The sequence below is a fragment of the Bos taurus genome, chromosome 23 (assembly GCF_002263795.3).
Source record: "Bos taurus isolate L1 Dominette 01449 registration number 42190680 breed Hereford chromosome 23, ARS-UCD2.0, whole genome shotgun sequence".
Taxonomy (NCBI): domain Eukaryota; kingdom Metazoa; phylum Chordata; class Mammalia; order Artiodactyla; family Bovidae; genus Bos; species Bos taurus.
This window is the reverse complement of record NC_037350.1, coordinates 29,724,644-29,751,020: the sequence shown is the minus strand read 5'-3', so window position 1 is coordinate 29,751,020 and position 26,377 is coordinate 29,724,644. Positions and strand designations below refer to the sequence as shown.

General features: G+C 39.3%; 2 protein-coding genes and 1 pseudogene across 4 annotated transcripts in view; 2 read left to right on the top strand and 1 right to left on the bottom strand.

Moving 5' to 3' along the window:
- The window catches only part of OR10AL42 (olfactory receptor family 10 subfamily AL member 42), an 80,651-nt gene that overhangs the window by 46,729 nt on the left and 7,545 nt on the right, over positions 1 to 26,377 (bottom strand). Inside the window, exon 2 of one of the 3 annotated variants that reach the window (XM_059880196.1) lies at positions 18,811 to 19,272. The exons of 1 other annotated variant lie outside the window; for it this stretch is intronic. The gene's annotated coding sequence lies outside the window, so the exon portion shown is untranslated. Of the gene's footprint in view, positions 1 to 18,810; positions 19,273 to 26,377 lie in introns of those variants that run through there. One more of the 3 variants, XM_059880197.1, reaches the window with a different exon arrangement.
- On the top strand, positions 10,735 to 11,661 carry OR2J3D (olfactory receptor family 2 subfamily J member 3D). Its single transcript, NM_001389874.1, has one exon. It carries the CDS (start codon positions 10,735 to 10,737, stop codon positions 11,659 to 11,661), a length of 927 nt encoding a protein of 308 aa, NP_001376803.1.
- On the top strand, positions 22,191 to 24,011 carry LOC785760 (non-POU domain-containing octamer-binding protein-like; annotated as a pseudogene).

Genomic DNA, 26,377 nt, shown 5'->3' with positions numbered 1-26,377 from the left:
ATGCATTTATGTTATTTAAAATAATTTATATATATTTACCTTGCATTGTATCTAATTAAATTAACTAATACAATTTAATATCTATATTCGACATGTAGCAAAGATATTCAGTTAAGGCTGTGGCAAGAAAAAAAGACAATTGTTTACTTATCTTTTTTTAAAACCCCAAACATTTTCTTATGTATCTTTACTTCTAAATAATAGCCTATGTTGTTGCATAAAAGCTCTGGATGTGGAGAAGTTATCATCTGTTTTGTCAGTTAAACACACAATTTTTTTTTTAACTAATTCTATCCTCCTGTATTTGGGAAGAACTGCAGCTTTCTCAGTGAGACTGATGGAAGAACCAAGGGGGAAATTCTGACCAAAAAAGGAGAATACCTGACTCTTTCCTAGGTAGTGATATCGCAAAGATTTCATTTCATAAGTATCCTTGCCCATTTAGGCTGTAGACATAAATGCAAAAGCCTGTGTTGGGGGTGAAAGTCGGGGGATGTGGGGAATGGGAGAAACCTAGTTGTGAAAGGCACACAGGGAGGGTTGACTGCACAAAGGCTAATGCATGCTGTTAGTCATTCTATATTCTCAGATGCACAGGATGAATAAACAGTCATCCTGTGTTAAGTGCTTTTTAAAACCTCATGAAATTCATAGATATTTGAAAAAATAAGTTGTCCAAAATAGTGAAGTGAGTGCTTTGAAATATTTAAACGGACTTAAGAATATTAATAAAACTATACCAGGTAAAATCTGATTTCTTCATTGCACTTTCTATTGTTTTCAGGATTTGCTCTGTTGACCTTTGTGCAGGGACCTTGAGACACATGTAGTAGAGGTCAGCTTTATGTTCATAGCAAGAATGTTTCATTTTAATCATTGTTACAGAAAAAGAGCAAGATGCTCAAGGACAGGTGTCAGGAGTCTGCAGAAAGGACCATCACAGGCAGTATAACAGGTTGGCATAGACATTTTTCTGTCTCTCACCTGATACATTTTCTTGACCTAAAGCCTCTGATTAATCATTTCTGTATGAAGTAAGGATGATGAAGCCTTTCCAGTCTTGCTTGCTGAGTTGTTTTGAGTTAAAATGGAAACATTATAGAGGGAAACCATGAATGACAAATGAGGAATTAAAATTCACTTTTATCATCATCTAAATTCAACTCATATGGCCTGCAGTATTCCCTATTATCACCAGATTATTAAATAACTATATTCAGTCACTCATCAAGCAAATATGCACTGTGATATTAATATAAAGACATAAGAGCTTCATGCCCTATTTTAAATTGTATTTGCCTATTCCTACTAAATGTGATAAAAGATTTTGTGGACATTGGACATTGACATATGTGTGAAGGTTTGAATCTTGACATGGAGTTTCAGTGACAGAGGAAGAAGACAAGATAATTTTAATAACTCAATGGCTTGGGATCATGTACCACCTTACCCAGCCTCAAGATCCAAGACAAGCACATTCTATATAGTTCTGCTTTGGAAATAATCCAGCAGAAGTGATTCATTTTGGGTCAGTACCACATAGTTAGAAATGCTCCTTAACTGACTCAATCCCTGATTAATCTCAGTTTTCAAAATGAAATGTTTGGTTCCTATTAGTCAAAGGAAAACGTCTGAGACATTATCAGATATTTTACCTGAAACAATACAGTGCCTGGCATACAAAAAAACCTCAATGAATATTAACCTTTGTTATTCTGAAATCATCATTTCAAAATTCTTGAATAGTAGATACAATTTATATAAACTGGTCATTTTTTTGTAGAGATTTCCCATTGCTTTCCACAATTCACCCATAGCCTTTTCATCAAGCACCTAATATTTAGCTGGGTGATGCCTTAACATAGCTCAGCAGAAACTATGTTATCATTTGTTTGGAGTAAAATTTACAGGATAATCTAGGCATTTGCATTACCCAACAATAAGAGACATGCCTATTTCCTGAGAAATAATTATTTTAGAACAACTTATAACAATTTTATAACTGCAAACTGAGTAAATCCTTATAGTCTTCAGATAGGGAGAAAAGAACTGATTAAAATAATCTCCAGAACTGAATAATGCTTTTGGTATTGTCTATCCATGTGCACATTTTAATCCACTGTTTTCTACAACCCTCTTTTCTTTTAAGGCATCAGTTATATCACATACCTTTAATCCTAATATTTGAAGAAAAAAGTAGATAGTATTTGCTTTTGATGAGCCACTCCCAATTTTTGCCTAAACACTCTCTGTATAACCTCCCAAAATTCAGAGGATGTATATCTCCCTAATCCTCTTTTCTAAGAGGAAGATTTTGTTGTAATCAGGGCCACGTCTGATCCCAGGATGATTGTCTTCTCAGAGAGCACTCTGTCCCTCCTAGCCATGCTCTCAACTACACACACACACACACACACACACACACACACACACACAACACATGCATGTGTGGGTGCGTGAGGGCTGTGCTAATTACATGATGATATATTTGAACTTTTCTCGCCATGAAAAAAAAGGGTATATGAATATGTTACACTTAATTTCTTCTCCCTGTTCTGAATCCTTATCCTGTCTCTCTTGCCCAGGAGACATATTCTCAGAAGTATGTCAGGAAGTAGTTTGATCCATCTCTCAGGGATTGCCATGGACACATCTGTCTCCATTTGTTGGTGAATATGAACATTTAGGAAGCAAAATAAATAAATATAAGAGGTAATGTAGGGGCTTTCATCGTGGTACAGTGTTTAAGATTCTGCACTTCCAGTGTAAGGGGTATGGGTTCAATCCCTGGTCGGTAAACTAAGATCCCACATGCCTCAGAGTATGGCAAAAAAAAAAAAAAAGTAAAACAATAGTAAAAGTACATCAACAGTAAAATATAATGAATAACCTATATTATATGTAACTGCTATCATAGAGTGCATACACAATGTGATATTAATTCTGTGGAAATGTACTACTGAAATCAAATATTTATGTGACCACTCTATGCTATTAATATTACTATGAAATTCTCAGATTTAAAATTTTTGTTTGAATTAAACCAAGTAGTCATCCAAAATAATTATGAAAACAACAAATAACTTTCATATCATATTATATCAATGCAGTTAGTATTTATTTTGATTATTATAAAACATTTTAGTAAATCTTAATAATCTTCCAGATACACAAGAGTTCACAAAAGTATCTATTTGTTTCTGTCAAAAGTAATTAAAAAAAACCTCAATAGTCAAAGGTATATATTAAGATGATGAAAAAAAGTAGATGATACTTAATACTAATTGTGTAAATGATTTAAAAAGTGGGTAAGGTACTGAATACCTATCAGTGACATGATCTAAAGGGAAGTGAGAAAGACTAGGAGCAGGAAGTTGGCATTTGGATATAAATTCTGCTTCTTGCAGCCCCATTAGATGAATTATTCATAGGAAGAGAACAGATGGTGGAATAGGAGGATGGGGAAACTCTCTCCCCTAATGAATGCACAAAAATTATATCTACATGTGGAACAATTCTTACTGGAAACTAACTGGAGACTGGGAGAAAGACTCCTGTACAACCAAGGCTATAAGAAATATCCACATGGAAGCCAGTTAGGAAGAGAAGCAGTAGGTCAGGACCCGTACCCTTGGGATGGGACTCAGAAGAAAAGAGAGATTACATGGGCAGAGATCCTCCCCAGGGAGTGAGTGGTTCCAGCCAGATACTGGGCACCCCAGTTCTGTGTTCCTTGACAGAGAAGATGAGCCCCTTTGACTGATTGGAGGACTTGTGAGATTAAGAGAAGGGCTGTGGGAAGCTTGGACTCCACTCCTTAGGAGCCGTGCACACTTGCTTGCTCCTAAAGCAGTGAGGAGAGAGAGGATTGAAAACGGCATGAGTGACTGAGCAGTTTCCCAAGACTGCCCCCCAGGCTCATGTCCCAGCCTGAGCCTAGGGAACCCTCCAACTCTGCTTGCTTCAAGATCCAGCTCCACATTTCCATATTCCATACTCTCCTCTCTCTCTCCTCTTTCTGGGATCCCTATAAGGTGAATGTTGGTACCCTTGATGTTGTCCTAGAGATTCCTTAAATTGTTTTCATTTTTAAAGAGAAAGGCGTTTCACTATTTATTTAACATTTAAGTCCTTACACTATTTTTACAAGCTGGTGAATATTGACAAATTATTTCTCTCACAGAACTATAACCACATGTTCCCAGACAGTATAAATATATGGTTTTAATCAATTACATAATAAAACAAATTGTCAAGTATCAAATATTAAGTTACCCAGCTCCAAAGGCATATAAAATATTAAATGTCTGCTCAATTCATTAGCAGAAACCACTTTTTTTGTGTGTGTGTGTGAAAGAGGTTGGGAATCACACTTCAAACAAAAATAAGTTGGTAAACAACTTCGGACAAGTATGGGAAAATTACAAGAATTTCAGAAATTTTATGATTAAGAATTGTTTTAGCCAGAAGTATTTTTTAATGAATAAAATTCCTTTTAATTTCACATAAATTACACCCACCTTGAAAGTGAAAGTCGTGCTCAACTCTTTGTAATCCCATGGACTGCAGTCCACTAGGCTCCTCTGTCCATGAGATTTTCCAGGCAAAGATACTGGAGTGGTTTGCCCTTTCCTTTTCCAAGGGATCTTCCTGCCCCAGGGATGGATCCTGAGTCTCCTGCACTGCAGGCAGATTCTTTACCAACTAAGCTACCAGGGAACACCCACCTTATTTCTCTCTATATGGTTCTGATTCAAAGTTAGAGTTATTATAGATATTTCCTTTCTAAAAGGTTATTCCTTGTATTTTCTAAGGAATTTATTCAACTAATATTTATTTAAAAAGTAACACTAATCATTGGTTTTTCAGGGATTCATACGCACACACTAAAGACATAATGGTAGACTTGACACAAAATAGATAGGGAATTCATTAAATACAGGGGAAGAGTAGTGTCTGTTGAAGATGGTTAGCAAAAATAGCTACCTTTTTCTCTCTCCACACCCTCTGCAATGTGTATGATTAAGTGCACATGCATAAGTGATATGTTAGTGTTTCTCAAGTGTTTCCTCCCTTGAATTTTTGCTGGTCCTGTGACTTGCTTGGCTAATAGAACGTGTGTGGTAGAAGGGATATTGTGCTGGACTTCAGAAGTGTTGCATGCTTCCACTCTCTCCCTTGGATCCCCATGATCTTACCATGTGAACAAGTGTTAGCTAAAAGATAAAGCACTATCTGAAAGGGGGTTCATTTACCTTAGTAAGGAGTCATTCAACTTCTGAATTTATGAACGAGTCCTTACTATTCAGCACCACCGTCAAAAGGCCAGCTGAGATCACAGATGCCTTCTTTCTCAAGAATAGTGTTGTAAGTTTCTTCACACACTCTTATTATTGTGGTAACTTCACATACTCTTATAATTGTAGTAACACTTTGCTGACAATGGTCTGTATAGTCAAAGCTGTGGTTTTTTCAGTAGTCATGTATTGATGTTAGAGTTAGACCATAAAAAAAGAATGAGTGCAGAAGAATTAATGCTTTTGAATTGAGGTACTGGAGAAGACTCTTAAAGTCCCTTGGACAGCAAGGAGATCGAGCCAGTCAATCCTAAAGGAAATCATCCCTGACTATTCACTGAAAGGACTGATACTGAGGCTCCAATATTTTGGCCACCCAATGCGAAGAGCTGACTCATTGGAAAAGACCCTCATGCTGGGAAAGACTGAGGGCAGGATGAGAAAGGAGCCACAGAGGATGAGATGGCTGGATGGCATCATTGACTCAGTGGAAATGAGTTTGAGAAACCTCCATGAGATAGTGAAGGACTCTGATGCTGGAAAGGTTGAAGGCGGGAGGAGAAGGGGATGACAGAGGATGAGATGGTTGGATGGCATCACCAACTCAATGGACTTGAGTTTGAGTAAACTCTGGGAGTTGGTGATGGCCAGGGAAGCCTGGCATGCTGCAGTCCACGGCGTTGCAAAGAGTCGGACAGGACTGAGCGAATGAACAACACATACTCTTATTATTGTGGTACTTCTTAAGTTCCTCTATACAGTTGTTTAAGTTTGCATTAATTTGATTGTGTGTAATAAGAAATCTCATGTTCTTGTATATGAGTTCCATAGGATCTTGGTGGTTCATTTGAAGAATGTCAATTTAGTTAAAAAATGCTCGATTATGAAAAAATTTAAAAATTGAATAACAGAAATGATGGAAAGAAACTGAATCTACTTCAATATACTCCACTTGAAATACTCAGTGCTTTAGAGTATGAAGTTGAGAGGAATGGGAAATGAAATGACCCTCCTAACAAGAAGCAACAATTCTTTGGTCCAGTAATACTAAGGTGATAGAAATGAAGTGTGCTGAGGTTTACTCCATCCAGGTCAGAAGTCTTGTAAAAAATGCTCTGTGAATTTCAGTTCAGTTCTTCTGTGTCCAGGTTACTCACTGGGAGCTTCTTATTGGAGTGGTAGTGGATTTCTACAAATCACTTTTCTGCATAGAGGTCGTGCTGTGCCTCGCAATAGTCTCCACTGCCCTTCAGAAACTTCATAAATGTGTGATGAAGAACACCACAGAACTGAGGAATATGTCTCCTCACTGAAGGCTGTGGCCTAACTATACATCCTGTCCCCAGGTGGTGGTGACACAGGTGGTGGCGGTGGCAGGTCAGGGAGGAGGTTGTTGTCACAGGGTGGTGGTGGAGTTTTTGGCTTTGACAGGGGTGTTGGACTCCATCCTGCAGTGAGCAGCAGCGAGAAGTTCATTTTTTGAAATTCTGTTTTCTTTTTGCTAGTCTCATTTGGTGATTTTAAAGTAATCTTTCAAATCCCTTATGTATTTTTCTTTATCACCTAGTCTGCTGTTTGTTTCTTCTGCTGCTGCTGCTAAGTCACTTCAGTCATGTCCGACTCTGTGCGACCCCATAGACAGCAGCCCACCAGGCTCCCCTGTCCCTGGGATTCTCCAGGCAAGAACACTGGAGTGGCTTGCCATTTCCTCCTCCAATGCATGAAAGTGAAAAGTGAAAAGTGAAAGTGAAGTCGCTCAGGTTGTCTACTTGAAAGTTGTACAGTCGTGTCCAACTCCTAGCGACCCCATGGACTGCAGTCTACCAGGCTCCTCCATCCATGGGATTTTCCAGGCAAGAGTACTGGAGTGGGGTGCCATTGCCTTCTCTGGTTTGTTCCTCCTAGTGTGTTTTAAATTTTAGTTATTGTATGCTACAGTTCAGACTTGTTCTTTTAAATTTTTCTATTTTCTTGGTAAAATTCTTACAGTTTTCATCTATTCTTTTCATCCATTTTTCATCTCATGCTTTCCATTTATTCAGTTAGCATTTTTATCACTAATGCTTCCAACGTTTTTGTTGTTGTTCAGTTGCTCAGTCATGTCTGACTCTTTGCAACCCCATGGACGACAGCAAGGCATTGTCCTGTCCTTCACCGTATCCCGGAGCTTGCTCAAACTCATGTCCATTGAGTTGGTGATGCCATACAACCATCTCATCCTCTGTCATCCCCTTTTCCTTCTGCCTTCAATCGTTCCCAGCATCAGGGTCTTTTCTAATGAGTCGGCTCTTCGCATCAGGTGGCCAAAGTATTGGAGCTTCAGCTTCAGCCTCAGTCCTTCCAATGAGTATTCAGTATTCAGGGTTGATTTCCTTTAGGTTTGACTGGTTTGATCTCCTTGCAGTCCAAGGAACTCTCAAGAGTCTTCTCCAAAACCACAGTTCAGAAGCATCAGTTCTTCAGTGCTCAGCCTTCTTTATGGTTCAACTCTCACATCCATACATGACTACCAGAAAAACCTTAGCTTTGACTAGATGGACCTTTGTTGGCAGTAACATCTCGGCTTTTTAATATGCTGTCTAGGTTGGCCATAGCTTTTCTTCCAAGAAGCAAGCATCTTTAATTTCATGGCTGCAGTCACCATCTGCAGTGATTTAGGAGCCCAAGAAAATAAAGCTTGTCACTGTTTCCATTGTTTCCGCATCTATTTGCCATGAAGTGATGGGACTGGATGCCATGATCTTAGTTTTTTGAACGTTAAGTTTTAAGCCAACTTTTTCACTGTCTTCTTTCACTTTCATCAAGAGGCTCTTTAGTTCCTTTTGACTTTCTACCACAAGGGTGATGTCATCTGCATAACTGAGGTTATTCAATTCTTTAGTAAATTGTTTATTTCATCTCATTAGTCCACCCCCCCCCCCAGGAGTGTTCTCTTGCTTTTTCAACTGAGAAAAATTACTCTGTCTTCTCATTTTGCTTAACTTCCTCTGTTTTTATGAAATTAGGTGAAACAGTTATCACTGGCAATCTTGAAATAGTGTACAGATTTGGCAGTGTCCCTGTACAATTCGTGTGGTGCAGTGGCTTTGGGGGAAAAGCTGAGTTTGATTTGAATACAAGACAGATATTTCTTCAGAGTGTGCTGGCAGGTACCACCTGGTTAGGAGGTGGGGTTAGAGATGAAGGGGCTAGGGCCAGAGCCAGGTGTGAGCCAAGACATCCTCTCTGCTCAATTGCTATCACCACCCTATTTAAGGCAAGGGTGGGTCCCACGTTGCTGGAACAGAAGCCCTGAGGGTTGAGTCAGTTGGCTCCCTTCCCTTATAGTGTGTGTTCTTCTCCCTTCCAGCACTGGCCCCCTCAGCCCCAGAGGGGAGCAGTGCTGGAGTAAGAGAGGCTGGGGATGTTTATTTGGCGATAGTCAGTGTATTGGGTGTGGTGGTCTGGCTGCCATCAGAGATCTGTTCTGTTCATGATGTGCTGCCTGTGTAAGTGCCCATAATGGCTGCCCCCTCCCTGCTCAGAGGCCATTTGGTTTTTCAGCTGCCGCAGCATTCCACACTCAACTTTTCCCTCTGTCATGGCAGCCCTCCCTCCAGTTTGCAGCTGTGAGTGTTTGCTCAGCTCAGAGTGGGGCTTGCAGAAGGGCATTCTAGGGAAACCAGTCAGCTAACTGGTGGTTTCAATTGGTCCTTTCCACCCTGCTTTGGGAGAAAGCAGGAAACTGTTCTAACCTAGGACAACTCCTTGAAGGGCATTAATTGCTACTTTGGGATTTATACTCCCAGTGGCCTCAGTCAGGGAAAACAAAACACAGTATTCTTTTGTTTCCATAAGGGCTCTGGTTGCTCTAGGAAAAGGGGTCCATTCCCTGACACAGTATATGCTCCAACTAGTTCCTCCTTCCAGATAAAATGAGATCTTTTTGGTAGACTCAGGATCCTTTCTTGTGTTGTAATGGTAATCATAGTTATTTTCAGTCTCTGCTTTCCTGTACTGATGTAGTAGATTAGAATATATGGTGTAGGCAGACATTTATATTGGTGATTTCAAAGAGATCATTGGCCCACAGATAAAGAGGCATGGATTGGGCAGACAAATACAGGGAATCCTCCATAATGTTGTATTTCAAAAATAGAGAAGAGATATTTCATTCTACAGCCTATGAAAGCAACCTTTGATGAGGTCTTTATTTTCCTTTCTTACTGTAAGTAGAAATTTAATCCTAAATTTCCTACCAGTTTTCTACTTACATCAATTTTTAAATTTTTTAAAAAAAATTTTGGTCTCATATCTTATTTTTAACTTCTATAAGAATACTGAACGATGGGTCATGCAACAGATAAATTTTTCTCAGAGCTGCTACTCTTTAAAATTAATGTATTATGTTATTCATGCAACTGTGTAAGGAAGAAGAAAATTATATCTGCATCAGAAGAAGCAACAAAAGCATCTGGGTTTATATTTCTCATGATATACTGTCTCATTCTAAAGAAATATTTAAAAATCTGAAATTTTCCTGCTGCTGCTGCTGTTGCTAAGTCGCTTCAGTTGTGTCCGACTCTGTGCAACCCCATAGATGGCAGCCCACGAGGCTCCCCCGTCCCTGGGATTCTCCAGGCAAGAACACGAGTGGCTTGCCATTTCCTTCTCCAATGCATGAAAGTGAAAAGTGAAGTCGCTCAGTCGTGTCCGACTCTTAGCGACCCCATGGACTGCAGCCTACCAGGCTCCTCCATCCATGGGATTTTCCAGGCAAGAGTACTGGAGTGGGGTGCCATTGCCTTCCTATTACCCCTCAAATGGCAGTGATCTCTAAGTGATGTATCTTTGTAATTCACTCTTGGACCATTGCTATATTTTGATTCAGCCACAGTTAAGTTCATCATCCAGGGGACGCAACCACACCCTCTTTGAGGAGGTCTGAACTGCAGCCTTGAGCAGGAAGTGCCTCTTTCCAAGCTTGTCCTTTCTTGGATACTGTCCTTTGGGCCAAGACATTATTTAGAGTTCTAACAACATTTAAAAAAAATAGTTCCTCTCCTTTTATAGCTTAATAATTCTTTATTATAAATCTTATGTTTAATTACAAAAAGTTTCTTTTAGGCAATGTGCTATCTGATTATCATCCATGGTTTCTGAGCTGTAGACAGTAGTCTAGCGTAACAGTTAGTTAAAGACTAAGAGTTTTAAAGCCTAAATCAGACTTACAAGTGTGAGGCTGACTGTTTTTAATGTGCCTGTTGAAATTCAAGTATTTGTCTACTGCTAACATCTTTTTCAGGAGTTGTACTTATAAAATACAAGCAATTAAAAGACCCCAAAAGAGGTAACTACAGGTGGCTCCAATGTGCTTTTTTTTTTTTTTTTTGCTTTTGCAGTATTTCTTTAAATTTCTAGGGTATATATGATACTTGCCTCAGATAACAAGTAATGAATGACCACGAGAAAAATGAATGCAACCTCTGAAGCCTACTTTGTTCTACTGGGGTTTTCTAATTGGCCTCATCTGGAAGTAGTTCTCTTTGTGGTTGTCTTGGTGTTCTACTTGATGACATTGACAGGCAACCTGTTCATCATTATCTTGTCATACTTGGATTCCCATCTCCACACTCCTATGTATTTTTTCCTCTCAAATCTCTCTTTTCTGGATCTCTGCTATACCACCAGCTTCATCCCTCAGTTGCTGGTCAACCTCTGGGGTCCAGGAAAAACCATCTCTTACACTGGTTGCATGATTCAGCTTTATTTTGTCCTCGCACTGGGATGCACAGAATGTGTGCTTCTGATGGTGATGTCCTATGACCGTTATGCAGCTGTGTGTAGACCCCTGCACTACTCTATCCTCATGCACCCTCGTTTCTGCCATCTGTTGGCTGTGGCTTCTTGGGTAAGTGGCTTTACCAACTCAGCACTTCATTCTTTCTTTACATTTTGGGTACCCCTGTGTGGACATCGCCAAGTGGACCATTTCTTCTGTGAAGTTCCAGCACTACTTCGACTGTCATGCATTGATACCCGTGCTAATGAGCTAACTCTCATGGTCACAAGCTCCATTTTTGTTCTCATACCTCTCATCCTCATTCTCAGCTCCTATGGTGCCATTGCCCGGGCAGTGCTGAGGATGCAGTCGACAACTGGACTCCAGAAAGTCTTTGGGACGTGTGGAGCCCATCTTATGGTCGTATCCCTCTTTTTCATTCCAGTCATGTGCATATACCTCCAGCCACCATCAGGAAATTCTCAAGATCAGGGCAAGTTCATTGCCCTCTTTTATACTGTTGTCACACCTAGCCTCAACCCTCTAATCTACACCCTCAGAAACAAAGATGTAAGAGGGGCCGTAAAGAGTCTAGTGGGGTGAGGATGGTCTGTTTATACTGGTGACATGAATGGTAAAATGGAATATCTCTTCACCAATGGTTTTTCCAGTCATCCACTCATCAATCTTTCATTCACTCAATTAGCACTTAATGAATGTGTACACTCACAAGGTCACAAAGTTCGTGGTAATAGATATGAATTAGACACAGTCTGTCTTAATACTAATCATTCTTTAGTGATGATGACAGCCATGTAAAAATGGATCAAACATGAATATTCAGGTTTTAGTGCACAAACATAATAAAAGTATAATTTTCTTAATTGAAAATGAAGTATAGAATTTATTATAAAAATTGACAAAATTCAGGTATAATTCCTTAAAAAAAACCTAGAATATATTGTTTAATTTCTTGCTTTGTAGGCAGAATTTGTTATTCAATTTGTCTTCCATCTTTGGTCTAACGAAAGACATTTTGAAAAACTTTACATGTTTTCTCCAACATTGTTATTCTTTTTTTGGATGCTAGTTAATATTGAGAGGAATTTTGGTCTGTATTCTATAATATCCCATTATCATTAGTAACAAAGTGACTTGCATGAGTCGTAACAAGAAGTGCTCTCAGTAATGCAGTGGAAGTAAGCGTCTCATATTTCTCTTTTTTTCAAGTTAGTGAGAAGTGTAAAGGAAGGGAAAATAAGTTTAAAGCTGTGCTATATAGCTCATAAAGTAATGGTCATCGTAGGTTAGGTATTGTTAAGTGAAATAAGTGCTTGTAGCACCTGCGTAACCCAAGAAGCAGTAAACAGTATCTAAAGCGACCAAGTGCTAGGCTCTGAAAAGTGTATTGATGAATCCAATGGGTATTCGAAGGAATTACTTGAAAATATATTGGAAAAATTTTATGATAAAAGCTATATGAAAATGGTAGTTTTTTCTTTTCTAAGCTCGATCTGATTTGAATATTTGTGGTTAGAAAGTTCTTATGAAAATTAGCATGTATTTTTCAAATAAATAAATGCACTCTTAATTAAAGTAATAGTGTTGTTTCCTATATTATTAATACCATCTCCATCTGAAGTAAATGTACTATGTATATAACATTTTAAACTGCACCATATTGAGATTATTGAGATAAAAAATGGAATAAGGAATAAAGTAAAATCTTGGCAACACCTGAGTTTTGTATGGTTCTTAAATGTCTGTTTTAGTTTTGGGGGCCTCTAAATTTTAGATATGATTGATTCAAGCCCTTTTCCCTAAATTATTAAAAAGAAAAATGTCCCACATCTTTGTCTCAACTTCTCGTGTGGCTCTCATGTACGTTGATTCTGATGTCTGTGTCTTTGCCTTTGTATGTCTGTGAGTTGTTTACTCTAACTAGCAATAAACAATAATATGGGGTATATACATTTGTCCTTAAGCTACTTTCCAAGAAATGAAGAATCAAGAATCATGTCTATAAAAGAACTTTTAGTAAATAATTGGGGCCACACAAAAGAACAGTCACAGAGCAAAAATCTTTTAAGAACTTACAAGATATAGTTTAGTTCTTTGAACCACCTTGTACTTATGGAATTCTTATTGTTTGCTATACCTCATACAGTACCAGAGTATCTCACTATCTAACTTGAAAAAGCTTTGAAATTTCCCATTTCTTCTTTTCCTTTTATGCTTGAAAAACACAGAAATATCTTTTTGTATGTGTAGACTATTTTTCTTGAAATGTATAAATTTAGTGTTTATGGTTTTGAATCCTAGCCATGTTACTGTAATATTTATTTGTAATCTAAAATAAAGATTACTTTCAAAAAATTCTCCCAAAGATCACCACAGATACTATTGTTTATATTGCTTGTATTTTCATACTTCTTACATGAAACTTTTTTTATCACAGGCAGGATATAAGTATGTTTTTTTCTCACCTTCTAGATGAGAAAACTGAAGAGAAGAAGATATGAGACTTACCTAAGCTTAAGTAACTTGTATATGACAAATCAGGTAACGACAATAGATTTTTACCTGAGTTCCCTTGTTATGGTCAACAACAACTAGATCTAAGACTCTATCATTGCCAACCTTAAACCTCCAACCAATATTTGGTAAATTGACATTTAAACAGCACACATGAATTTGGGTCACAGGCAACTTTACTGAAGAACTGATGATGAAAGCATTTTCTCAGCTAAGAATGGAAGCTAAATGCACTGAAGGATCATCTTCTTTTATCTTAGTAAAATTTTCCTCCTCTTCAGGACGATATCTCCCAATCTTTGCCCACTTCTCATACTGATTCCTGTGCAGCATATTCCCTAAACACATGCTCAATTGTTTGTTCTTAGTATATCTCAGCAGTGCAGGATTATTGGCACAAATATGCCATCAGATAGTTACAGAAACTAGCTCTGGCTTCCAGTTCAGATTCACTCATTCTCTACTATTTTATTAGCCTCATTGCCATACATTGTATTCTTTTTACAAATATGAAGCTGAAAGGTCACTGGTTATCATATGCTATGACAGCATCAAGTGATTTCAAGCATAATAATTTCAAATACAAATACACCATATTCAAATTACAATTCAACAACAGTAAAACTTCCAGAAAAGAAAATAGTGCAGATTTAGACCTCCACCAGATTTCATAGTGTTAATGTTTCACCACGGGTGCTTTGCCATTCTGTCTATAATTATATAATATTAATATGAATTTAAATATTTTTCTGAAATAGTATATATGCTGACCCATCCCTAACTGTTCCTGAGAGTATTTCCTAAAGTGAAGAGCTAATTCAGGATAACAAATTAGATTTAGGTGTTATGTCTCTTAGTGTCCTTTAATCTAAAACCATTTTTCAGTTTTTCTTTGCTTTTAATAGCTAAATATTTCTGAAGAGTATAGGCCATTTATTTTATACAATGTTTTTCAATTTATAGTTGCCTAGTGTTTATGCAGAATTAGAATTTTCCTTTTTGACAATAAGACTCCACAAAACTGATATTGTGTCACCTGAGCTGCATCTTATTAGAAGGAACCTGGTATTTACTTATTCTATTACTGATGATATGAGCTGTGAACACTTGGATAACATGGTGTCTTTTAGGCTTCTCTACTATAAAGTTACTATGTTTATTTGGTAGTTCACAAGAACCTGGTGGGGAGAAGGTCGAAAATTAGGTGGAATTCCAATTTCCTTTAATTTTCATCCATAATTTTTATGTATTTATATTTTTATTTTTCCTCCAGCTTTATTGAGGCATCATTGACATACAATATGTTCAAGTTCAAGGTGTACATTGTGATGATTTATACATGTACATATTGCAGATATTTACCAAAAAATAGTTAACCCATCTGTTCTCCCATTTATTATACATTTTTTTTTTGTAGTGAGAATATTTAAGATCTACTCTTTTAGTAAATTTGAAGTATATAATACAGTAGGTTGCACTAGTGGTAAAGAACCTGCCTGGCAATGCAGGAGACTTAAGAGACTAGTGTTTGATTACTGGATGGAGAAGATCCCCTGGAGGAGGGCATGGTTGCCCACTCCAGTTTTCTTGCCTGGAGAATTCCACAGACAGAGGAGCATGGTGGGCTACAGTCCCTGGACTTGCAAAGACTGAAGCGACTTAACACGCACATATTGTTATAGTCACCAGTGTAAATTAAATCTCCAGAAAGTATTTTAGTGCTGAGAATTTGTACTCTATAACCAACATTTTCTGTTCTCCCAAGCAGCCCCTAGTAACCATTCTTTTACTAGCTATTTTTTTGTTTGCCTTTTATTTATTTTTAAATTTCACATAAAAGTGAGAACGTACTTGTTTTTGTCTTTCTAATTTATTTTACTTAGCATAACACCCTCAAGTTTCATCTATATTTTTGCACAAGGCAAGATTTTCTTCTTTCTCAAGGTTGAAGGATATTTCACTGTATGTAAGCTATTCTTTATCCATTCATCTTTTGATAGATTCTTAACTATTGTGAATAAAGCTGCTCTCTCTGTTTTTCTGTGCTAATCTTGCTAAAGGTTTGTCAGGTTCATCTTTCAAATAAACCAACTCTTAGTTTTGTTGGTCTTTTCTGTTGTTTTTCTTGTATCTCTATCATTTATTTCTGCTCTTTGTTATTTTCTTTCTTGTTTCTAACTTTGGGCTTTGTTTCTTTTTCTAGTTACTTGAGATAAAGATAGATTGCTTTTTGTAATTTTTTCTTTTTATCTTTATAAACTTGCCTATTAGAATTGCTTTTGCTGCATCTTGCAAGTTTTGGTATTTTGTATTTCCATCTTCATTTGTCTTAAGATATTTTTGGTCCCCCCCCCCCCATTTTTTTGACCAATGGTTGTTCAGGAGTATGTTGTTTAGTTTCCATTAGTTTGTAATTTTCCAATTGTCATCCTGTAATTGACATCTAATTTCTTATGTTTCTGGTAAGAAAAGATACTTGATATGAATTCAGTCTTCTTACATTAGCTAAGGCTTGTTTTGCAACTTAACATACGTTCTATGCTGAAGAATAATCTGTGTCCACTTGAAAAGAATGTGTGCACTGCTGCTGTTGGATGAAAATTTAATCTACCAACTGTCTAACAAAGAATTCAAATAATCCTTTAAAAAATTCAGTGAAGTACAAGAAAACAGAAGTATACAACTAAATAAAATTAGGAAAATATTATATGAACAAAATAAAGTTCAACAAAAAATGGTATGGAATTGGATATTAATAATAGGATGAGAATTTAGAAGTTGGCATTTCTTTACAGTATGTATTGTGTTTGGTGGTATCATACCTTCTTGATTACTCATGATGTTTGTGGTCTTGCCTTGGTATCTGTGCATCTGAGGATGTAGGTTCCTGTACTAGTCTTTATAAATCTGCTTTGGCAGGCAAAGGCCTCTACCAGTCAGTTTGTCTAGGGAGTCTATGTGTGCATTCTGGTGGCATCCATGGTCAACTGCTGCTGGAGTATTTTGGTGACCTGGTGCTGGGGTGCATCAAAAGCCTGAAATAGGAGTCAACCTGGTACTGGGGCCCTACAATATCATGAGTTAACAAGTGCTCTCTAGACCCTGGTTTGTGGTCACTGATTGGAAGCCTAAGACCAGAGGAGATATCCTGGACTGTGGGAGTTGGCCAGGGCAGAAATATGCCAGAAGCCTGGGTGTGCTGGCCTGCTGGGAGCCTGTTACTTAGGAGATGCCCATGGTCGTGGGAGCTGGTCAGAAACTTGATGCCATGGGTGTTGGTTGGTGTCCTGCTTGATTGGGAGCCTGGGTTCACAGGATCTCTTTATTTATTTATTTTTTTATCAATAAAAGGTTTATTTTCTTCTAATCTTATAAATATTAGGCTCTTCTTTACAACAGATTTCATAATAGGCAGCACCCAGAAGACAATGTTGGTATAAGTTGTTTTGGAACATCAACTTATATGCCATTCTTTCAATGCTGGAACAGCCACTGTTTCTTTTATGTTACCTTAGAAGTTTATTATCTAACCCCCTGCTGCTGCTAAGTCGCTTTAGTCATGTCCGACTCTGCGCAACCCCATAGACAGCAGCCCACCAGGCCCCGCCGTCCCTGGGATTCTCCAGGCAAGAACACTGGAGTGGGTTGCCATTTCTTCCTCCAATGCATGAAAGTGAAAAGTGAAAGTGAAGTCACTCAGTCGCGTCCGACTCTTATCGACCCCATAGACTACAGCCCACCAGGCTCCTCTCTCCATGGGATTTTCCAGGCAAGAGTACTTGAGTGGGGTGCCATTGCCTTCTCCCACACAGGATCTCTTTAGAATCTTGGAGCAAATGAAGCTTCCTCTAGCCAAGGGAAACTTCTGGGGCCACCGAGTTACTTGTGACTACTGGAAGTGACTAGCACTCAGGTGGTCAGGAAGCTTAGGTTTGCAGGGCCCTCTGAGAGCCTGAAGCCATCACCCACTGGTCTTATTATCAAGCACCCTTTATTAATTCTTCCAAGAAACAGTGATTGTTATTTTGCACAAAATGGTGATTTTTAGAGTTCATTTATTCTTGTGCAGAAAAGGGAACATTTGTGTACTGTTGCAGAGATTGTAAATTGATGCAGTCACTATGGAAAACAGAATGTGGAGGTTCCTCACAAAATGAAAAATAGAAGTACCATCAGTTCAGTTCAGTCCAGTCCCTCAGTCCTGTCTGACTCTTTGCAACCCCATGGATTGCAGCACAACAGGCATCCTTGTCCATCATCAACCCCCGGAGCTTGCTCAAACTCATGTCCATCGAGTCGATGATGCCATCCAACCATCTCATCCTCTGTCATCGCCTTCTCCTCCTGCCTTCAATCTTTCCCAGCATCAAGGTCTTTCCCAATGAGTCAGTTCTTCGAATCAGGTGGCCAAAGTATTGGAGCTTCAGCTTCAGCCTCAGTCCCTCCAATGAATATTCAGTATTCAGGGTTGATTTCCTTTAGGTTTGACTGGTTTGATCTCCTCGCAGTCCAAGGGACTCTCAAGAGTCTTCTCCAACACCACAGTTCAGAAGCATCAGTTCTTCAGTGCTCAGCCTTCTTTATGGTCCAACTCTCACATCCATACATGACTAATGGAAAAACCATAACCTTTGACTAGACGGACCTTTGCTGGCAAAGAACTACCATATGATCCAGCAATTTCTCTTTTGGGTATTTACCAGAAGAAGACAAAACCACTAATTTGAAAGAATATAAGCACACCAAAGTTCATTGTGGCATTACTAATAGCCAAGATATGGAATCAATCTAAGTGTTCATCAATAGAGGAATAAAGAAGACATATATATACATTGGGCTTCCCAGGTGGCTCCGTGGTAAAGAACCCACCTGTCAATGCAAGAGATGGAAGAGATGTGAGTTTGATCCCTGGATCGGGAAGATCCCCTGGAGTAGGACATGGCAACCCACTCCGATATTTCTTGCCTGGAAAATTACATAGACAGAGGAACCTGGGGGACTACAGTCCATGGGATCACAAAGAGTCAGAAAAGACTGAGTGACTGAGCATGCATGCATGCTCAGTAATGGAATATTACTCAGCCATAAAGAGGTATGAAATCTGCCATTTACTTCAACATGAATAGATCTATAAGATATTATGCTAAGTGAAATAATAAAGAGAAAGACAAATATCATATAATCTCACTTATGTATAGAATATAAAAAATAAAGCAAGCAAGCAAATAAAACAAAACAAACACTCATAGATACAGAGAACAAGTAGATGGTTTCCAGAGGGGGTATAAAATATGAAATGGGATTAATACATACAAACTTTTTTTTTGGTTTTATTTATTTATTATTATTATTATTATTTTTACTTTATAATATTGTATTGGTTTTGCTATACAAACTTTCATTTAGAAAATAAGTAAGTCTTAGGAATGTAGTATACAACATAAGGAATATTGTCAGTTCCCCATTATACTGCATGGGGACAGATGGTTACTAGACTTATTGTGGTGATCATTTCATGGTGCCTGCAAATGCCAAATCACTACATAGTACACCCGAAATGAACATAATTGTTCAGTTGCTCAGTTGTGTCCAACTGTTTGCGATCCCATGGACTGCAGCATGCCAGGCTTCCCAGTTCCCACCGTTCCCCTGAGTTGCTCAAACTCATGTCCATATCTGCTATATTTCAATAAAAAAGAAAAAGTTACATTATTTCTTGTACATTTATTACTTAATTTGGTATGTAAATAATGCCTTGTTGTTCTTTTTTCTCAAATTGTTCACATCCCAATCCCTGGAACCCGTGATTATACATTGTCTTTCACAGTATAAGAATTTTTACAGATAAAAATAAATCAAGGAAATTGAGATGGGGAGATTAACCTGAATTACCCAAGTGGTCCCATATAATTACAAAGCTTCTTATAAGAGGAGGCAGGAGTTAGGGAGGAGACAGGATATTATGCTTCTGACTTTAAAGATGGAGAAAAGGATTATCGGTGGCCTCTAGAAGTTGGAAAAGACCAGTAAATAGATTCTCTCCTAATGTCTGCAGAAGGACACAACCCTGTTGACCTATTTTAGCCTCCTCATCTCCAGAACTCTAAGGTACTAAATGTTTGTGTTATTTTAAGCCATTAAGTATATGGCAATATGTCATAGCAATGATGGGAAACTAGCACAGTTGTCATTCTACTGGAAGGAAAAGTTTTTTTTACCATATATGTTTATATATACTGTATCATATATCATTTTTAATAAGATGATCTTGACTAGTCTCAGATTTTCCTTTGGGATAGAAAGACTAATTTACCTGTTTTGGTCATATGACCACTCCTGTTACCACAGAGGTGAAGTTTCCTAATGAGCAGTTCACGGGAAATGCATGGAGTGGACCAAATCAAGAGTAAAGAGTGTCTTGATGAAGGTGAAAGAGGAGAGTGAAAAAGCTGGCTTAAAACTCAACATTCAGAAAACAAAGATCATGACATCTGGTCCCATCAGTTCATGGCAAATAGATGAGGAAACAAAGGAAACAGTGAGAGACTTAATTTTCTTGGGCTCCAAAATCACTGCAGATGGTGACTGCAACCATGAAATTAAAAGACGCTTGCTCCTTGGAAGAAAAGCTATGACAAACCAAGACAACATATGAAAAAGCAGAGACATTACTTTGCCAACAAAGGTCCATTAGTCAAAGCTATGGTTTTTCCAGTAGTCGTGTAAGGATGTGATATTTGGACCATAAAGAAGGCTGAACTTGTAAGACTTGGTGCTTTTGAACTGTGGTGTTGGAGAAGACTCTTGAGAGTCCCTTGGACTGCAAGGAGATCAAACTAGTCAAACCTAAAGTAAATCAACCCTGAATACTCAATGGAAGGACTGATGCTGAAGTTGAAGCTCCAATACTTTGGCCACCTGATGTGAAGAACCAACTCATTGGAAAAGACCCTGATGCTAGGAAAGATTGAAGGCAGGAGGAGAAGGGTACAACAGAGGACAAGATGGTTGTATGGTATCAATGACTCACTGGACATGAGTTTGTATAAGCTCCAGGAGATGGTGATAGACAGGGAAGCCTGGTGTGCTGCAGTCCTTGGGGTTGTAAAGAGTCAGACACGACTGAACGACTGAACAACAACAAAGATCAAATCAAGACATGGCACTACTGTTGACAACATTTATTAGTTATTCTTTTCTTTCTTCTGAGAAATAGAATTTTTCTATTGTGTTTGAGAATGAGGCAACACTGGTATGGGTTTGGAGAGTCATTTATGGCAGGACTGTAAATCCTTGAAATTGAAGACTTTCCAGGTTAACTTGATTCTTTAAGACTTCTTAAATTTGAAGTTCAGGCTGATAAGTTAACAACAATTTGAATTCAACTCTGCATGACTACACTTGTGATCTAACCAAAAATGAAACAGGGGGAACATGTGTACACCTGTGGCGGATTCATGTTGATATATGGCAAAACCAATACAATATTGTAAAGTAATTAGCCTCCAGTTAAAATAAATGAATTTAAATTAAAAAAAATGAAACAGGGATTGGTTATTGAAGGCGAGAAAATGATCTTTTAAAAATATTAGGCCCTGTGCTCCCAGAAAGATAAGCTTAGTTTAAGAGAACATTGACTATTAATGTGGACATGTAAATTTGTAATCTCCAAGCTTCTGAAACAGTGATCCTTGTACTATACATGTGTGAAAAGGCCTTTATCCTCTCAGACTTTGCAGTTACTAATTAGGGCCTGGGAAGGACAGAGTCACTGTAGTCAGTGTCTTCTTAGACTTGTACATTTCCACCTTATGTTGGCATTGGTGGAAACCAATAAAATGAAGACATTTGGTAATGTTTGTTAATTCTCCCCCACTGCTACCCCACTGATGGTTTCTCCTGGTTTTTAGGTGCTGATTTATCTTCCAAGCAGGACCTTCTTGATGTTCTTTGCAATTTGTTGTATAATAGAAAAGTCCTGGAAGCTTGAGGCAGATCTGTTGCTGTGGTAAACATGCTTAGTGCTACAGATTTCTACTTATGCAAGTCCTGGAGAAGCTGAGGCCCGCCATGTCAGTGTTGCTAGAAGCCAGGACACTCACACAGGATCAGAAGGCTTCACCTAGAGTTGGTGTTAAGCCTAGGTTTATTTGGGCTTCCCAGGTGGTGCTAGTGGTAAAAACTTGCCTGCCAATGCAAGATATGTAAGATGTGGGTTCAGTCCCTGGATTGGGAAGATCCCCTGCAGGAGGGCCTGGCAACCCAGGAGGGCACGGTAACCCACTCCAATGTTCTTACCTGTTGAATCCCATGGACAGAGGAGCGAGGAGCCTGGTGGGCTACCATCCGTAGGGTTGCAAAAACTCAGAAATGACTGAAGTGACTTAGCAGGCACACACTAGCTTTATTTATCTATGTATTTTTATTAAAAGTTCACTCTATGCAAATAAGAAAAAAAAGTTTATCATAAGATTTTCTTCTCCCGTGAAAGCAAATATAAGGTTCCTGATAAATTAGTCTGATTAAAAAAATAATATAAAGGCCTAACTTAATGGAATCTATTCTTGAGAAAAAGGCATCAAGTGCTCTAAGTCTAAAGGAACTTTGAGGAGCAGAAAACAGTCGGTGGAGGGGTACAAAGATGCAGAGCAATAAAACTTTTAACTTGGAGAAACAAAACCACACTCCAAGGAAGCATCATCAACATCAGCAGCACCACCAGCAGCAACAGCAGCAGCTACCACCTCCACCAATGCCTGCAAATGGGCAGCAAGTCAGCAGCCAGAATGAAGGCTTGACTATTGACCTGAAGAATTTTAGGAAGCCAGGAGAGAAGACCTTCACCCAGCGTAGCCGGCTCTTTGTGGGCAATCTTCCTCCTGACATCACTGAGGAGGAAATGAGGAAACTGAGAAATATGGGAAGGCAGGCGAAGTCTTCATTCATGAGGACAAGGACTTTGGCTTTATCCGCTTGGAAACACGAACCCTAGTGGAGATTGCCAAAGTAGAACTGGACAACATGCCACTCCATGGAAAGCAGCTGCGTGTGCGCTTTGCCTGCCATAGTGCATCCCTTACAGTCCGAAACCTTCCTCAGTATGTGTCCAATGAACTGCTGGAGGAGGCCTTTTCTGTGTTCAGCCAGGTGGAGAGGGCTGTAGTCATTGTGGATGATCCAGGCAGGCCCTCAGGAAAAGGCATTGTTGAATTCTCAGGGAAGCCAGCTGCTCGGAAAGCTCTGGACAGATGCAGTGAAGGCTCCTTCCTGCTAACCACATTTCCTCGACCTGTGACTGTGGAGCCCATGGACCAGTTAGATGATGAGGAGGGACTCCCAGAGAAGCTGGTTATAAAGAATCAGCAATTTCACAAAGAGCGAGAGCAGCCACCCAGATTTGCACAGCCTGGCTCCTTTGAGTATGAGTATGCCATGCGCTGGAAGGCACTTATTGAGATGGAAAAGCAGCAGCAGGACCAAGTGGACCGAAACATCAAGGCAGCTCGTGAGAAGCTGGAGATGGAGATGGAGGCTGCTCGCCATGAGCACCAGGTCATGCTAATGAGGCAGGATTTGATGAGGCGTCAAGAAGAACTTCGGAGGATGGAAGAGCTGCACAATCAAGAAGTGCAAAAATGAAAGCAGCTGGAGCTCAGGCAGGAGGAGGAGCACAGGTGCCGTGAGGAAGAGATGCGGCGGCAACAAGAAGAAATGATGTGACGACAGCAGGAAGGATTCAAGGGAACCTTCCCTGATGCGAGAGAGCAAGAGATACGGATGGGTCAGATGGCTATGGGAGGTGCTATGGGCATAAACAACAGAGGTGCCATGCCCCCTGCTCCTGTGCCAGCTGGTACCCCAGCTCCTCCAGGACCAGCCACTATGATGCCAGATGGAACCTTGGGATTGACCCCACCAACAACTGAACGCTTTGGCCAAGCTGCTACAATGGAAGGAATTGGGGCAATTGGTGGAACCCCTCCTGCATTCAACCGTGCAGATCCTGGAGCTGAATTTGCTCCAAACAAACGTCACCGATACTAATAAAATTGCAGTGTCTAGTTTCCTAAAACCCTTAAAAGAAGGACCCTTTTTGGACTTAGCTGAATTCTACTCTGGAAAAGTGTTAGGGATTCCTCCCAATAGTTTAGGTCTTCCCTGCCTGTAGTACTCTAGGGAGTATGTTGGAGGCAGAGGGTAAGGGAGGGGTGATATTTAACAAATCAGTTCTATGTGGTATATCCTTTCACTAATCAATTCTGTGTGGTGCATTCCTAAAATCTCATGTGATTGTTGAGAGCCTGTGAGGGCCAGGGAGCCATGGCAAAATGGATCCAGTTAGAGCCCCCATTAATCTTAATCATTCCACTCTTTGTCCACCCTGTTCTATTTGCTTTCTTGTTCTTACACCACCACCCCGCCCCCCCCGCCCCCGCCACCCCAGTCGGTAAAGAATCTGCCTGCAGATCCTCTATGACCCACCTCCCAGAATATTGGAAATAAAAGCAAAAATAAACAAATGGGACCTAATTAACCTTAAAAGCTTCTGCACATCAAAGGAAACTATTAGCAAGGTGAAAAGACAGCCTTCAGAATGGGAGAAAATAATTGCAAATGAAGCAACTGACAAACAACTAATCTCAAAAATATAAAAGCAACTCCTACAGCTCAACTCCAGAAAAATAAATGACCCAATCAAAAAATGGGCCAAAGAACTAAATAGACATTTCTCCAAAGAAGACATACAGATGGCTAACAAACACATGAAAAGATGCTCAACATCACTCATTATCAGAGAAATGCAAATCAAAACCACTATGAGGTACCATTTCACACCAGTCAGAATGGCTGCGATCCAAAAGTCTACAAATAATAAATGCTGGAGAGGGTGTGGAGAAAAGGGAACCCTCTTACACTGTTGGTGGGAATGCAAACTAGTACAGCCACTATGGACAACAGTGTGGAGATTCCTTAAAAAACTGGAAATAGAACTGCCTTATGATCCAGCAATCCCACTGCTGGGCATACACACTGAGGAAACCAGAAGGGAAAGAGACACGTGTACCCCAATGTTCATCGCAGCACTGTTTATAATAGCCAGGACATGGAAGCAACCTAGATGTCCATCAGCAGATGAATGGATAAGAAAGCAGTGGTACATATACACAATGGAGTATTACTCAGCCATTAAAAAGAATACATTTGAATCAGTTCTAATGAGGTGGATGAAACTGGAGCCTATTATACAGAGTGAAGTAAGCCAGAAGGAAAAACATAAATACAGTATACTAACGCATATATATGGAATTTAGAAAGATGGTAACAATAACCTGGTGTACGAGATAGCAAAAGAGACACTGATGTATAGAACAGTCTTATGGACTCTGTGGGAGAGGGAGAGGGTGGGAAGATTTGGGAGAGTGACATTGAAACATGTAGAATATCATGTAAGAAACGAGTTGCCAGTCCAGGTTCGATGCGCGATACTGGATGCTTGGGGCTGGTGCACTGGGACGACCCAGAGGGATGGTGTGGGGAGGGAGGAGGGAGGAGGGTTCAGGATGGGGAACACATGTATACCTGTGGCGGATTCATTTTGATATTTGGAAAAACTAATACAATTATGTAAAGTTTAAAAATAAAATAAAATTTAAAAGAAAAAAAAAAAGAATCTGCCTGCAGTGCTGGAGACCTGGGTTCGATTCCTGGGTTGGGAAGATCCCCTGGAGAAGGAAATGGCAACCCACTCCAGTATTCTTGCCTGGAGAATCCCATAGACAGAGGAGCCTGGCAGGCTACAGTCCATGGGGTCGCAAGAGTTGGACACGACTTAGTGCACTGTCTCACCCCAGAGATCCTGCCACAAATACCACAAAAACCAAACATCCCCCAATGACCTTGGCCCCACTGTTCCAATCACTCCCAGGTGGGAATTCAGGCACATGTCCACAGAGGTCACAGACAACATACATACGGTTCTGTTATGTCCCATATATTACCCTTTCATGTCCCAAGGAAGACATTTTCTCTTAGAGATTTTCATTTAGTGTATCTTTAAAAAATCTCGTGTTAAACTTGCCTCCACCTTTTTCTTGGGTAAGGACAACCCAGAAATGGCCCTTTTGTGTCTGTGATGTTGCCATTCACAGCTTTCTTGATAGGCCTAGTACAATCTTGAGAACAGGGTTGCTGTATGCTGAGTGTCAGACGGTAGCTCTTAGCTTTGCCTATCTTAGGTAGTTATGCTGTGCATTTTTTATTGGTGTACCATGTTTGATTTGTCCCTAATACCTTTGAAGTTTTTCTGAGAAATGAATAATGCAACATGAACTTATTAAAATACATTTTAAGCCTTTAAAAAAAATAAAGGAACTTTGAGTTTAAAATATAAACTTAAAAAGAGTGGAGAGGAAGGACTTTTTTTTTTTCATGTATCTATTCTTTTTCAAATTCTCTTCCCATTTAGGTTATTACAGAGTATCGAACACAGTTCCTTATGCTATACAGTAGGTCCTCATTGGTTATATATTTTAAATATAGCAGTGTGTACATGTCAATCCCAAACTCTATCCCTTCCCCCCAGCCTTCTCCCTTAGTAACTGCAAGTTTATTCTCTAAGTCTGTGGGTCTTTCTGTTTTGTAAATAGGTTAGTTTGTATCATGCTTTTAGATTCCACATATAAGTGATATCATATATTAGTCTTGTCTGTCTGACTTACTTCACTTAGTATGATAATCTCCACATCCATCCATGTCACTGCAAATGTCATTATTTCATTCTTTT

Bases quoted from the DNA above. Each gene is read 5' to 3' on its own strand.
- OR2J3D (NM_001389874.1), top strand. From the start codon at position 10,735: ATGACCACGAGAAAAATGAATGCAACCTCTGAAGCCTACTTTGTTCTA.